The 16,799-nt window shown below is 40.7% G+C and overlaps 1 protein-coding gene across 11 annotated transcripts in view; it reads right to left on the bottom strand.

The window, feature by feature from the left end:
* The window catches only part of PPP2R2B (protein phosphatase 2 regulatory subunit Bbeta), a 462,912-nt gene that overhangs the window by 245,680 nt on the left and 200,433 nt on the right, over positions 1 to 16,799 (bottom strand). For 2 of the 11 annotated variants that reach the window (XM_086701160.1, XM_086701157.1), the window contains one exon: positions 5,303 to 5,387. The exons of 8 other annotated variants lie outside the window; for them this stretch is intronic. In XM_086701160.1, the coding sequence (XP_086557286.1) occupies positions 5,303 to 5,339 (37 nt within the window). In that variant the 5' untranslated portion in view covers positions 5,340 to 5,387. Of the gene's footprint in view, positions 1 to 5,302; positions 5,388 to 16,799 lie in introns of those variants that run through there. One more of the 11 variants, XM_086701167.1, reaches the window with a different exon arrangement.

Raw genomic sequence — 16,799 nt, 5'->3', positions numbered from 1 at the left:
AAGGATTATAAGCCTTGAGACCTAGGACAGTGTTGGCAGCATAACTGGTCCTCAATAACTATGGGTTAAATATTGCTGGATGAAGGATGACACTTTGAGAAAATTAGTTAGTTGAAGCATGGGACCATAGTGGAGAGGAAAGATAAAAGCTAATATTGAAGTGGTTGGCTTATCAAGAGGAAAAGCCACAGAGAAAGGACCCCAAGAACAGTATCCCTTTCATTTCCTTTTGACCAAGGCCCTGGACTCCTAAGTGGTTGGTCAGGAAGCTGGGAGAATCTCAGAACAGACAAATGGCAGCTCTGAGGAGCCACCGCTCAAGATTAATGCTGTAGCCTATTGTCTTCAATGGAGAAGAACAATCAGCAGATTGATAAATTCTTCTGTTTACACTCCTGAACAAATAAACTAATTGCATCTTTGTTTTTAACCTAACAAATCATAGCTTCATTACAGGTCATTAGTGACCATTAATACACAGAACTGTTTGCATTTCACTGGTATATCTGAATTACAGTCTTGCCTCGCACACCAGCTCAATCAAGCTTCCAAAGGGAAACCCCGTTATCAGGCCTCAAGTGGGACTAAAAACAAACTAACAATTAGCCTCTGCAATTGAACTGTGATGCAGAAGAATTCATTATTTTGGTTCACTGTTGAACTAGCCATTCCCTTTGTAGAGCAGACAGGCTCTTTGGGCCCAAAGAGTAAGCAACCACCTCTCTGAACATTTTCAATTATTCTCAATGACAGCTAATGTTGTACTGGCCAGCAACACAACCCTGTTTGTGTGGTACCAGTACAGGCAGTCCTAAATTCATAGCACAGTGGCTGATTAGAGTGCAGGTAAGAGCAAGGAGCACATTGGGGATTGTCAGAAATATCAAGGGACAGGAACAGAATCTATATGGCAAAAAAAGGGGAGGCAGGGTAGAGAATACACACACACACACACACACACACACATTCTTTTTATCATATGAGTTATTAATGCAATGAAATGAAGGTTTATTAATACATTACATGCATTGTATGGAAGTGGACATATATATATGCATATAGTACATCCACTCACACATCAACTAGGTGGTCCAGAATTTTAAAAAGTCCACTTGAGGCTTTGGATTATCCATACGAAAAGCCAAGACACTTGAACTGGATCAGTGCCAACCCTCCACTTCATCTTGTGTTAAGCAGTCACGGAGGGGCATGAAGTGATTAACAGAGATGAACGATCTCAGAAACATCTGAGGACTTTCTAACATACCAATTGCTATTTGGGAGCAAATCCATGGTCCATGTTATCTACTGTTTTGTTGCTTCAAAAAATGTCCCCCAGGGAAGGCCATGTTTGGCTATGAATGTGCAAAGGCCACAGAATGAGAGGAGTTGCTAACAAGGCAAGCGATGGCAGCCGTACGCTGCCGAAGCCATTTTTATTTTTTATTCTAGGCTCACTACCGAGCACATGACTCATGCTTCAGCTCAACATGTACAAGGACACTCTAGCATCCTATGCAGTTTAAAAAAGGTCTTTCAAATGAGTTATCCAAACCACAATGAGATACCACCTCATTCAGAATGGCTGAAATTAACAACTCAGGCAACCACAGATGTTGCCAAGGATGCGGAGAAAGAGGAATCCTTTTGCACTGCTGGTGGAAATGCAAACTGATGCAGCCACTCCGGAAAACAGTATGCAGGTTCCTCAAAAAATTAAAAATAGAACTACCCTACGACTCAGCAATTGCACTACTAGGTATTTATCCAAGAGATACAGGTATGCTGTTTCAGAGGGGCACATGCACCCCATTGTTTATAGCAGCACTATCAACAATAGCCAAAGTATGGAAAGAGTCCAAATGTCCATCAACAGATAAATGAATAAAGAAGATGTGGTATATATATACAATGCAGTATTAATCGGTGATCAAAAAGAATGAAATCATGACATTTGCAACAACATGGATGAAGCTAGAGTGTATTACGCTAAGCGAAATTAGTCAGAGAAAGACAAATATCATATGTCAAGATGGACTTTTCCCTGAAGTCACCCAACTGCTAAGTAACTCAGGTAGGATGAACCTGTTATCTTCTGGTCACACCACTGTCCCTACATGGAACACTTTTCATTCTTCCTCATATCATCTGACTCCCTCTCCTCAGCCTCCAGGCCTCAGCAGACCATGTCTTTCTTCATGAGCTCTCCACTGAGTCCTCTTACATCATCTCACAGTCCCTTGTATGTCCCCATCACAGGATGTCTCATACTGCATTGTATTTACTTGTTGTCCTGTGTCTCTACTGGTCTGTGAGTTCCTGAAGGGAAGAGTCCAGGTGTGTGTACTACCCCTCTGTATCCCAATGCAGAGTTCAGCCCCGGGCACCTAAGTGCTCAATAAATACTTAATCATGAAAGGTTATATGGCAGCCTCCTTTCAAACGACTCTGCTGCTACATACAACAATATTGTTTCCCAGTGGAGCACCGTTTAGGAATCAGAGATAGTCGTAGATGGCTTTATGCCCTTACACTGCTGTTAAATAACCTTAGCCTCATGATGAAAACTCAAGGCAACCTTAACTGAAATTTAATGGATTCCATTTCTGAAGAAAGTAGCTGAACTTGTGGAAAAAAAAAAACAAAACCCTTGAAGTGATGCTTACATTATGTTAACACAAGCACATTCATTCATTTTATACCTCACACTCAATCAGAGAGCTATGAACAAGGCTTAGCCACAATCCCTCAGCATTTAGAAAAGGGCATTGCCTTTGTACTTCGAAAGGATTTTTCAGAAACAGTTGGACTTGATGAGGTGCGGTGAAAAGCAGTCTCTCTCCCAACAAGCTCTTTAAATTTTTTTTTTATGTTTATTTATTTTTGAAGGAAAGAGAGACAGAGTGTGAGGTGTTGGGGGTGGGGGCAGACAGACAGGGAGATACAGAAACCGAAGCAGGCTCCAGGCTCTGAGCTGTCAGCACAGAGACTGACGCGGGGCTCGAACCCACAAACCGCAAGATCATGACCTGGGCCGAAGCCGGACACCAAACCAACTGAGCCACCCAGGCACCCCCCAACAAGCTCTTTAAATTCTGACTATGAACTGTCTCTTTCCCACTTGCTGCTCTTGTGCTTTTGGAAATTTTAAGCTGATACGACACAGGTCAGAAAAACATGACCAAACCACAAATATTTCAATCCCTCCCCTCCCTTCCCTCTTGGAGGAGGCAAGGAGGGCATCAAGGTTGACAGCTCCAGGGAAACCCATTTGAAGTCCGTCTAGTCTTATTTCATTAAAGCAGCAACTGAGGCCAAATCCAATGAAACTCAGACCGCAGGTCAAAACCATATCAGAACATACTGAAAAGGTTACCTGGTTGCTATGTATGTAACCAGGAATGTAAGAAAGGCACATTGAAATTACAACAGATATAAACTGTTTATTAAAATAGGTCAGACAGAAAAGTGGAGAATCTTTCTCTAGCAAGGAAAGAGTTCAACCCCACCTCCGATCACAAACACCCCAAGGTATTATATGAAAACAAAGCCTCTTCTCTTATATAAAAAAGCACATTAAGAACCTGTCCAGAGTCTATATAGGGTAACACGAAGGCCGCATGATTCCCTTGGGACACCAAAGCCTGACCCTTATCTATAAGCCGATGGAGAATATACATAAACATATATACATATATACACACACACATCTGCTCCTTATTTTTTTTCTCCCTTTAAGTCTTTTTTTTTTTTTGACGTTTATTTATTGTTGAGAGACAGAGAGTGCAAGCAGCGGAGGGACAGAGGGAGAGGGAGACACAGAATCCAAAGCAGGCTCCAGGCTCTGAGCTGTCAGCACAGAGCCCTATGTGGAGCTCAAACCCACAAATCGCAAGGTCATGGTCTGAGCCAAAGTCGAACACTCAACCAAGTGAGCCACACAGGCGCCCCTCGCTTTAAGTCTTTGACCACATTTTTCATTTCATTTTCCTAGAGTAAATGTTTATCTGGAAACTCTTCTTTCCCCATACCATTTCTTAAAGGTCTTACTCTTCAATCTGACTCACAGTTGTTATCTATCTCTGTTACAAACTCCACCTCAAGAGAGAATTCTGATGATTCTTTTTTTTCAGTAACAGTTAGAGTTCTTATGTAAAATGTTATTGCCCAGGGCCCTGAAACACAGTCAAATGAGGAGGACGTAAAGCTCAATAGTCTCACCACATAGTTTCAAGAAATGAATAAAACAAAGCTAGCAGAAAAGCCTTCTTGCTACTTCATCCCAATCATGTGGGATGACTCCTACTTATACTAATAGGACCTTCAAACATTTAATACAGGTAAGAAGTTACCTGTATTTCCCAAATTGTCATGTCTAGATTTCCCTTCTAATTCAAAATTATCATTTAGGGGGCGCGTGGGTGGCTCAGGCAGTTAAGCATCTGACTTCAGCTCAGGTCATGATCTCCTGGTGGGTTCAAGCCCCGTGTCGGGCTCTGTGCTGACAGCTCAGAGCCTGGAGCCTGCTTCGGATTCTGGGTCTCCCTTTCTTTTTCTGTCCCTCCCCTGCTAATTCTCTGCCTCTCTCTCAAAAATAAATAAACAATAAATTTTTTTTTAAAAATGATCATTTAGTAAGGCCATTCATTCTTCATTATACACAAACTAAGAAGCTCTTGTCTCTTTCTTCACCTACTGACCCAACCATTTTTCTCTGTTAGAGCAGTTAATGTATCTGTCTGGTTCTCTAGCTTGCTCTACATACACTATTAGCATCTTATACAGCAGGGTCCATTCATACAGAGCCACACCTCTTTCCTGGTAATTTTATAACCAGTCATTACTTGTTATTGCTGTGTACGAACAACACATTTCATCAAAACATGTTCTTAGTTCTTAAAACAGTAAGTCCAACAGTGCTTACTATCTATACTTTCTTTTTAATATGTGAAGGAACTGATTTGAGCCCCCAGAACCACTTTTTTTTTTTTTTAAATTTTTTTTTTTCAACGTTTATTTATTTTTGGAACAGAGAGAGACAGAGCATGAACGGGGGAGGGGCAGAGAGAGAGGGAGACACAGAATCAGAAACAGGCTCCAGGCTCTGAGCCATCAGCCCAGAGCCTGACGCGGGGCTCGAACTCACGGACCGCGAGATCGTGACCTGGCCGAAGTCGGACGCTTAACCGACTGCGCCACCCAGGCGCCCCTCCCAGAACCACTTTTAAGCAAATGGAACTGTTCGACACTTCCATGTTGCTATTTTATTAAGAACAGTAGGTATAAATAGTAATACTAATACCTTTATTTCCATAGGTGCTTTCATCTGGATAGTTCATGCTTCATTATTGTGCCACTATTCTCTGTCTTGGGTTCTCCCTTGGCTCCTGTGACAAACAGGGGGTTCAGATCCAGACTCCAGGAGGTAGTGATGCTTCAATTTTTGGTTATATACAGGTGCATTACACACTCCCCAAGCCCCCACTATAGCCTCTTTGAGGTTACTCCTCGTATGTCAAAATCAAGGCTAATATGGTAACATAGCCACACTATAAAAACTCTCTATGCTTCAGCCTTCTCACCTGGAAGTGGGCTGTCTTTGGGTTTTGCAGACCCGGGGTTCTCAAAGAGTTGCTTTCTTTCAACCAGCAGCAGTGGCTCTAGCTGGGCCACCACTAGAAAGCAAATTTTTTGGCTCTTTCCCAGTATTATTTATTTAGAAACTCTGGGAGGAGCCTAGCAATATGCAATTAACAGACACTTCAGGTGATTCTAATAAACATTCAAGTTGAAAACAGAAGGCAGAAGGCATATAAGGAGTTTTGAGGAGACTGGGGCGGTGTTAGGGGAGTAGCCTTCATGTACTTCAAGAGGGATCATGTACACTAGGATACAAAGCTTCACAGTGTAGGGCTAAAAGCAATGGGTTAAAAAAAAAAAAGACTGCTCTGGTACATATAACTTTTAAGCAACTGGACGTATTCACCAACAGGAACAGGTTGGTGTCACTGGTTAGAAGAGCCTCCCTTCTCTCCAAGAGAATCTATGAATAAGACAATACAAGAAGAAGTTCTAAAATAAAGCTACAAGATTTAAAAAAAAAAAAAAAACAAAATTAAGCCTTAAAAAGAAGCTTCAGAATACCACTAATATAGAAAGAGAAATTTATAATTAACTTATTATCATTACTTTTTTAAAATTTTTTTTTCAACGTTTTTATTTATTTATGGGACAGACAGAGACAGAGCATGAACGGGGGAGGGGCAGAGAGAGAGGGAGACACAGAATCGGAAACAGGCTCCAGGCTCCGAGCCATCAGCCCAGAGCCTGACGCGGGGCTCGAACTCACGGACCGTGAGATCGTGACCTGGCTGAAGTCGGACGCTTAACCGACTGCGCCACCCAGGCACCCCTATCATTACTTTTTTAATATCTCAATGCTATTACCTTTAAAAACCATCCTATTGATGGTACATAGAGTAGATAATGGGTTTTCATTTCCCAGTGTTTTATTTCATGTTCAGAAAAGAGCAGCAGTTTGGCTTAGACTCTCACAGGGTTCCATATATTATTATATGAGATTATATTTATTATTTAAAAGAGATAAATCACCACCATCCAGATCTGGTACTGGATCAAAGATTAAGGTTAGAGTGTTATTTCCTCCACTGTTTTGTAATGAAAACAACCACCTTGTGACAGTAATGATTCTGTTTTAGGATATAGATGAATGAACTAATATTAATGTAAATACAACCTAACATTATTTAGCAGTTACTGCACACTATGCACCTGGAATTATCCTGAGTACATCACATACACTGTCATATTTAATACTCACACCAACCTTGGGAAATTAAGCATTGTTATCTGTACTTTATAGAGGAGGCAACTGTGCTTAGGAAGGATAAACCACGTGCCCAAGGTCACAGAGCTGGCAAGTGATGGAGCCAGAATACAAACCTAGTGGTTTCCAGAGTCAGTGTTCTCCACTGGTTAAGTATAATTTTTAGTATAAGCCTAAACTCTAGGGATTTGGAAAGAGAAAGAATGTATGGTACAATGCAAATAATACTTATGACCAGTTAGGGCTTCTAGAAATACTCAAGAGAGCCAAACAACCACTTACTCAATGTTTAATCTATGCCAGGTACTGAACTAACCACTGTACCATTTCACTAATCCTTATAACAACCATAGAAGGTAGTTACTAGTACTATCCCAATTTTCCATATGGGCAATTATGGTTCAAGGACTTAAGTAATAAGCCCATCTTAATAAAGAATTCATTGTTCACATATTTAAATGGAAATGAAGCAAAAGAAGTACACATAAGCATGTAAAAGCTCACTCTGTAAATGGAGCTTCGCTACCCTTATGTTTCCAGGGATAAGAATGGTGTTAGTGATAATTCATCCATACTTTCTTATCTATTTTCTCACTTGCTCTAAATGCCAGATATTCAAGAGTTATATATTTGGGTGTAGTATGCAGTATTGAAACAAAATTAAGTCTACTGCCTTCTCCACATCTTTAGACACACAAACTCCAGCTCTCTGGGGCTTCCAAGGAAGAGAGTGGCCTCAACACCCTTCCATTTGGAATAGTAACAATGAATGACCTTAGAAATGAGACATACCCAGGGTGCCTGAGTGGCTCAGTTTGTTAAGGGTCCAACTCTTGATTTCAGCTCAGATCATGATCTCACAGTTCATGGGTTCTCCCCCCACATTGGGCTCTGCACTGATAGTGTGGAGCCTGCATGGGATTTTCTGTCTCCTTCTCTTTCTGCCTTTCCCCCACTCATTCTCTCAAAATAAAAAAAAAACTTTTTAAAAAAAGGAAATGAGACAAACCCCACACCCAATGACATACCAAGTTGCTCCCCCAAAGAACCTTGTGCTAAGGATGTAGGTGGCCAACATCTTGAAGAGAGAATCAGCAACAATGAACACTTTTTCCCAAGAATGCAAAATTTCACCCAGTTGGGAGTTCGGTGGAAGTTGATTTAGTGTTGTAACATCATGGGAAAAGCTCTGTTTCAGGGATCAGAATCTTTGCACTTCCATTTTGTCTCCACCACACACCAGGTATGTGATCATGGACAAGTTAATTCCACTAAATTTCAGTTTTTGTACTGAGGAAATGAGAAATAAACTCATTCTCCAATCTTTCTGTGCAGAGTGAACAAGAGCTGTGAAAATCCTTTTGTAGAAATACAAAGCCCCTTCACAGGTGTAAGATGGCATTACTATTTTATGCAACTCTTTCCTTGACTAAAATTTGGCCACTAACCTATCAACCTGGCTAACCCAAGTTAGCTTACAGACTAAATTAAAAGACAAGAGGAAGAGGGACTATTTAAACATGATAGTCATCAGCTGTACCAAGGACATCTGTGGAACTGTTTGCTCAGTTGTTGTGATGGTTAAGAGGGATTTGTTTCCATTGGCCTTACTTCCCTATAAGCTTGGCAAATCTCCAGATCAGTGAAGGTCAGCATGAAATAGCCTGAGAAACCTTCCCGTGCAAGCAAAAAGGATCACCACCAAACCATTATGTCACTACACACAGGACAGAGACACTCTCAGCAGCTCAAAGGGTGGCTCAATGTATCTTGCCAAAGATGCTTTTGAGTTCCTATTCCAATTTCAAGGTACTGACTTAATCTCTTTTGCATGTCTACATGAGAGAGTAGAATTTGGCCTCTATGTATATTAGTTGAAACAGCAGTGAAAGGGGATAGTGTGAAGGACATTTTTAAGCAAGGAGAAAAAAAGGAGATTCCATCTGGAGTTACACGTGGAGACATGAATCAAAGATAGTATGCAACACTATTGACTATTTTTATACTCTTAGTGGGAGGATTCAACCTAGAGATGCAAAAGCAAAGAGGTGAAAAAGAAACAATTCCTTTGGTGCTTTTATGTTTATCTTGGACCCTGGTTTCCCCTCAAGGTATCAGAAAGATTAAAATGGCTTTGTGATGTGACACCATCATGCTCCGTTTCCTTTTACAGTTCTTTTCTTAAAATATTTTGTAGGTCAACACAAATGGGTAAAGCCAAAGCAAAGATTAGGAATGTATATTTTCCTTGGATCCATACTTGGGAAGGCATGTTCCTCCTTTCAAGTCACTAGTTGTGGGGCTGTGAAGCTGGCTGATTGATTGCCTAAACTCCAGCTCTAGAGCAATTTACTTTCAGGACACCAAAAACAGAGGTTATGGAGGTTGCTTAGACCATATCAATGGCTGGGAAGGAAACCGAGGCTTCTCAGACATAAAACATACCATACTTTCCAAAGCCAGCATCATTTCATGGGTGGATGTTGGTATTTTCAGGCCTACATTTCTCTGACAAAACATACCTATAATCCATCACTAGCAGCCACACTGCAATATACTACACTTGACCAACTGCCGCCATATGCAGACCTCTCCAGTAGGGTCTGGTCGTCAGAAATCCACTGATTAAGCATTTAAAGACTGCCTTTGGAAAAACATGCCAGGAATTCCTTCAGGATAATTAAAACCAATTTCTGTGTCAATAAACACAGATTGCAAGATCTTTCATGTGCAGAGGGGCTGGCTCTGACCTGCAGGCTCTAGGACATTTTTTCTAAGATGGCTTTTCCATAACTGCAGCAGATTTTCACCGACTCATCCAGAGCCTTTCCTAGCCCCCTTATGAAATGATTGGCTGAGGTCAGAGAGATCATCTTACCTTTACTATTTCAACCTAGACACAGGACCACAAGACCACAGTGGCTCTGAACCTAAGGACCAATTCCATTGCCAAAGGTCTTTCACACAGACCTATAGGTAAGAGAACTTGAATGGAATTCTTATTACAGAATTTGTTACTAGTCTTCACTTATCACTACTCTTCCAGGGTTCACAGTGATTTTCAACTGAAGAATTATTAATTTTACTTCAAAGTAAAAGGAAGAACTCAGGTGGGTATTTATTACACTGATACCCACAGTCTTGTTCTTTGCATCCAATAGATACTCTATGAATTGTTTTTCACCATAATGGCAGCTTTATTGTTTCTATTGTGTAAACAATGCTTATACATATTGAAACTGTCATACATTAGAAAATATAAATATTAAGAATTAAGATTTCATCAGCCTGAGATAACCATTATTAATAATCTACTAGCCATTCTTTCCGTGGAATTCTTTATGTACACACACAGAAGTTTATGGAAAAGGAATCATATTATACATGCTCCTCTTATCATGGATGTGGCTACCTTCAATTTTGTAATAGTCCTATTTATGTATTTATGTATTTATTTTTTCTCTCCTCCCCTTATAACCCGATGTTAATAAACTTTTATATATTTTTTCACAGTTATATCATCATATACCAACTTGGATAGCATGAATGAGGTTTCATTTGCTCAATCAATACCTGAAGGGTTAAAGAGTAAAATAAAAAAACAAACACATAAACAAACAAATGAATGAAAGAATAGGCTATGCTCTTAATCAGCTGGTATAATTTCCAAGTGGCTGCAATATAGCACATCTTTAAATTCCAGTTGGGGGTGGGAGAATCTAGTTTGAACATGTCTGGATAGAGCTGTAAGTTTAAGCTCCTGAGTAAAGAATATGTACCTGGCTGCTGTCCTAACTACAGAGACATTACCAATCTATTCTCCTACTCAAATCAAGTTCAAAACCACTTACTAAGTGCCTGTGTGCAAAGCACTGCACTGTCCTCTATAGAATAAACTAAGGAAGTAAAGGTGTGAGGAATGTCTTCCAGGAGTTTCTTTCTAGCTGGAGAGAAAATGTGCAGGCCCCCTTCTTTCTGGCGGGCTACCTGAACTTGGATTTTGGTGTCCACATTCATGAAATGGGGTAATACCTACCTATCACAGAACTGTTGTTATGATTTAAAAACTCATGGAATTGAGAAAGAAATTCATAGGAAAATGAAGATTCAAAGCAGGCCATGTAGGTCCCAGTAAAAGGGAAATGGTGCATACAGAAGCAGGGAGCAGGGATGGCCTGGGGGCACTGAGGATGCAGCACAAGCCCGTATGGTTGGTTTGGACATCAGTTAGGAGGCGAGCTGGGAGATGAGGGGACAGGCAGGAAACAGTAAGGTTTACAGCACAGGAGAAAATGGTCAATGGCCCAATCTTCTTAAAGGGCCAAGCACAAGTAGGAAAATAGTGTTTTGCCTTTTCAGCACGTACCAATGTCTAGAAAAAAGGCCATCCAAATGAGTGATTCAAAAGCAACCTGCTTGTCAAATAACTGGAAAAAGAAAAAACCTAGCCCACATAACGGGCTTAAATCCAAGTTTCTAAGACTTATAGGAAAAATTCTGATCAGAAAATTTCCACCTCAAATTGTGCTGAGGAAGCTTAGGGACTGAGTAAGCATGTTGGCAGCAGAAGCACAGTATGATAATCAGACTGCTTTTGGGTTTTTTTTCACCACAGTGCACAGAGTTCTTTAGGTCCTGGGGAGACCTCAGCAAGTCTTTGATCTCTGACCCTGAAAGGGGTCACAGAACCTATAGGGAAATACACCTGATTCACACATGGCACTGCACCAAAAATCTTCCCCCTACATCCTATCAAGTGACCAGAGAGCTCTGATTTTCAAAGCATAGTATGATAGTTTCATCCAGCTAATCCTACAGAACTGGGATGGGATTAGATATTGGTCACTGTAAGAGATGTCAGCCGGAAGCACTGAACTGTCCCAGTCTTTTCTGTTGGCTCAGGGTTTCAGGGCAGCTCTTCTCCATTTCCCTCCCACCCCCGTCCTATTTCTTTTTCTTTTTCTTTTTTTTTTTTTAATTAGTGCCAGTGATGAATTCCTGGAAGCATCCTCACATGGATCTGTGTTGCCCTAATCAATACTCACTCTCTCACCCCATCCCACCTGCCCTAGCTTCCCAGGCAGAAGAGAAAGGAGAGGAGAGGTAGACTTTAATATTACAACCCCAAATTATTATTGAAACTTCATGTTTCTAGGGGCGCCTGGGTGGCGCAGTCGGTTAAGCGTCCGACTTCAGCCAGGTCACGATCTCGCGCTCCGTGAGTTCGAGCCCCGCGTCGGGCTCTGGGCTGATGGCTCAGAGCCTGGAGCCTGTTTCCGATTCTGTGTCTCCCTCTCTCTCTGCCCCTCGCCCGTTCATGCTCTGTCTCTCTCTGTCCCAAAAATAAATAAATGTTGAAAAAAAAATTAAAAAAAAAAAAGAAACTTCATGTTTCTAGAAGATGCTTGAATACTTAGTCCTCTGAGGAAGCAACTGGATACCCTATTGACTATCACAAATCTTTATCCATTTAACTGACCATCCATCCACCCACCCAGCCATATATCCTTTAAACTTTGTAAAAATTTTAAATTAAAAAAAAAAACGTTCCAAAGAACTTAATATTTCCAGTTCGCTATCTCAAGATACTTCACAGGGAGAAAAATGCCCAAATTCCAAACAAAATGGATTGAGACCTCAAATCAACTCCTACCTATAATCTCCAGTGACTGCTGAAATGCAGACAGCCCATGTATTTTGACAAGGGACTAAAATCACTCACTAAAAATCAAATCCCACTGGTAGTTTCTAAGATTTATACTTTTCAATTCCATCAAATCATGCACCGAACTTCTGGAGGAAAACTAGAGATGTCTGCAAGTCTTAAGCCAATGATAAAGTTTAGTTTCTTCATATTTATCTGAGTTCAAGTTGCACTCAACCACACATGGTGTTAACAGGGAAAAAAGGTAGCACAGCTTTCAGAAATGACAAATTTGAACCCCAGGAGAGGCCAGCTCATTAAACAACCATGCTAGTTGTCATAGTAGGTCACTCTTTCTTTGAAGTCACCTACTTATCAGTTTGAGGAAAATTAACATTTCTGGGTCACCAGGTTCCATATACTTATCTACAACTGATGCCCTGGAACCATGAATGTCATTTTAGTTAATATAGGTGGGCAACTAAATCCCAGGGAACGAGCTACTCACCCATGTATTTAATGGCAGTGGCTGAGAATTGAGATTGCCTCCCTTCTCAGAATGGGTAAAAGTACTTGGGCTTTGGGGAAGGACAAGGGCAAAGGAGAAAATTAAAGTTCAATGGTTCTATCTTTATCAATTTTTTTCTAATCTTCACCTGCACAAATTCCCTCTGGAAAACTGTGACAATGTGAGGCAGAGGCAAAATATAGACCAAAACATGGTGCAAGGGGCCACAGCAACTGCAAAGGTCTTCCTTGGTCAAGTTTTGTAGAAAGCATTTTATTAATACTATCTAGAAACCTAATTGTTCCTATCAAGAAACTTATTTATGTGTACCATTTAACCCAGCAATCTGGACTCTAGAAACTTGTCCTAAGAAAATAGCTAGGGATGGTTTCGATTCATGCAATTATTTATCACACAATTATTACAGCAAAATATTGGAAATAATCTACACTTCAAGTATTAGGTGAATGGCAGAATTCTGTTTCAACTATACGATGTTATGGAAGAATACTCACAGTATTATTTGGAACCAAAACAAAACAAAAGATAGGATACCATTTTACATATAATTCCAGTATTAATCCATCCCTTTCTCTTTTCTCTGACACACACACACACACACACACACACACACACACACACACACACACACACAGAGCCTGGAAGAGAATACACTGAAAATATTTGTAATGATTATGTTTGGAGCTAGAGGTAAATTCGGTTTTCTTTATTACACTTTTCTTTATAGTTCATGTTTTCATCAGTGAGCATATATTTTGTTCCCACAGCCTTTTTACTTTTTCTACATAGTATTTAATAGATTTATATTCATATTCTTATATTTGTGTTTATTTCATGGATATCTCCCCAACAGAATGTAAGTTCTATGAGGGTAGGGTCTTTGTTTTTTTATTGTTTTCCTATTTTTAGCATGGTACCTAGTATATAATATTTTTATTTTTTTAATGTTTATTTTTGAAAGAGGGACAGAACATGAGTGGGGGAAGGGCAGATAGAGGGAGACACAGAATCTGAAGCAGGCTCCAGGCTCTGAGCTGTCAGCACAGAGCCAGAAGTGGGGATTGAACTCAAGAACCGTGAGGTCATGACCTGAGCTTAAGTCAGATGCTTAACTGACCAGCCACCCAGGTGCACCAATAATAAATATTTTTTTTAAATGACTACGGCATGAACTCTGTGGGACACCACTAAAAGAGGTGTGGTTATGTGCAGGGATCCTAATGGGCTATTAAACAGTCTGTTATGTGTCTAGCCTCTAGCTCATGTCCTCAAACAACATGCCATTTTCCTCACGTACTTTTGCCTAATGTCATGCAAGACCTCCTTCTCTATGAGGACAGCCTTTGCCATTCCTCATCACCTGTCAGAATCCCACCAAGTCCCCGCTTTGACCATAAGCCATTCCCATTCAGGAAAGCTTCTGTCTAGCACTTACTGCCACCAATGACTTGGAAGACCAACGTTTTTTTAATTTCTCATGGGTTCCAAATTTTGTCTTTAGAATGGGCGGTCAGCAAACTACCAGGCATGGGCTACCACCTGAATTTGTAAATCAAGTTTTGCTACAATAAAGCCATGTCCATGAGCAGGAATGGCAGAGCTGAGTAGCTGGGACATAGACTGTATGGTTGGCAAAACCTAAAATGTTTATTAACTGGCTCTTTATAGGAAAGTTTATCAACTCCTGTTCTAGAATATCTATATACCTGTGCAAAGTGGAGATGATACCAAATTACTATCCTATTAGATGTTTACTCTAACCTAAAGCATATGTCTGAGAGTTTTGTAAAAAAAGGTTATTGTAATATCTCTATATTTGTTCTTAAGAACGTACATTTTTGTGTCAGACACACCATCATTTTAAATCCTGAGTTTGCCGACTGACCCTGGGGAGATCATACAAATATTATAAGCCCCAGTTTCACTGTCAGTGGAATAGGAGCCTATCCCTGTATTTCCTTAGTAATCATCTAAGGAGTGATATTTGCCAGGCTCTGCACTGGGAAATGGGGATTGGGAAATGGTGAAAAGGACCTAAAGTCTCACTCAATTAAGCTTTAATTGTACATACTTCTGAGGTTTTCTCTGAAGATTAAATGATCCAGACACACACACATATGCACGTATCTGTATCATACATATATATACACATCAATATAGTGCACAATATATACATACATGCATAATATGTAGTACATCATGTAGAACATACATAGCATACTTAACTCAATTCTTGGTATACCGGAAGCACTCAGTCCATGGTGGCTCTTCCTCCTCACCATAATTAAAACAGAGACCCTTTTAACAGACTGGATGAAAAAGGCCTTCAGCTGACTCTGTAAAACGGACCTCTATACTCTATACTCACATGCACTACACACACAGCTCACTTAGCAGGCTAATCTCTGGGACACAGGCACACTCCTGCTTCCTCTGGCTGAGATACATGTTTACTCCAAGTCAGTTCTGTTTGTTCCCATATCTCTTGATGTCAGTTACAGTTGTTATTTAATCAAATATCATGGAAGGTGATGGAAGGAACGGTGTGGAAAGGAAGAAAAGGATTATTTCGTATGAAAACTAAGTCGGATGCTTTCAAAAAGTGACAGAATTGTGAAATTAAATATGGTAGAGAGAAGAGATGAGGGACAATCATAAAAATCTAGAAGGATCTGTGCTAAGATTGCTTCTCAGGTGTATACCGTCATTCAGCCTCAAGGAAACCAAACTCAGACAGGGACTTTGCAATTTTGGGTGTGGTTTAAGAAAAATATAAGCCCCAGTCAGCAGACTCATATTCAAAGATGAAGTCTTGATTCTTCAATAGACTCTTTATCAAAATTAGGCAATGCAATTTAAAATAGCATTAAAAAATTTTTTTTCTGCCTTAGTTCTTCCAATTGATCATCAACCATTGGTCCCAAGTACATGGAGTAAGAGAGGGATTCTTTTGTATTTAATTCTCGCATATAAATAATAGCATGCTAGCAAGGGGCATGTTGCTTCAACCACTGCCATATTTTGTAAGTAAAAGAAATAATCAGAGACAGAGTGACCCATCCAAGGCCACAGAATCAGTACTGCTGGAGGTGATTCCAGAGCCACGTGGGGTCTGATTCTACCCCCTCAGCCACCTGGTGTAACTGAGAGGCAAACGCAGCACAGACGCCGAAGCTTTGAGAAGGACAGAGTATCCGCTGCCAAATAGATGGAACGAAGCTTGACAACAAGAACTTTTATTTCACCATATTCACCAGCACAACCAGCCATAGCAGCTGGTGATAAATACAGAAAGTCAACTTTGTTTGACACGATGACTTTCCTTTCCTATGACAGTCAAAGAGATTGGAGCCTTCCTGATTTCTGAAAGAGCAGGTTCACATGGGATTCCTAACCCCCTCCGTGGGGTGTACAACAGCAGGGGAGCCATTTTATTGTGCCTGTCAGATCACGTCACCGAGAGCCCAGCCTTACCAATTGGCACTCGCTCTTCTCTGTCAGTGCAGCAAGATGAGCAGTGCCCTGCTCACCAGATGGTTATTTGTTCCACCAGCCACCTTTGCTGCATCCCTGATTCACTCCAGCCCAGGACAGTCTCCAGCATTCACGCTGCAAGGCAGCTCCTGCCAACAACGTTGCCAAATGGCTCCTCTCAAAGTCATGGGCTGCCCAGACAGACTGGCTCTTCCATCTGCAGCAGCTTTTGGCAAAGACATGCTTCCCTTTCTGGCTCCACCTCTTGGCTGCACCAGAGACTTCTTGCCAGAAGGATGATCTGA

This window comes from Puma concolor, chromosome A1 (assembly GCF_028749965.1).
Source record: "Puma concolor isolate L17-30 chromosome A1, mPumCon1.1.hap2, whole genome shotgun sequence".
Lineage (NCBI taxonomy): Eukaryota > Metazoa > Chordata > Mammalia > Carnivora > Felidae > Puma > Puma concolor.
Note: the sequence above shows the minus strand (reverse complement) of the source record. Positions and strands in the feature narration are given on the sequence as shown.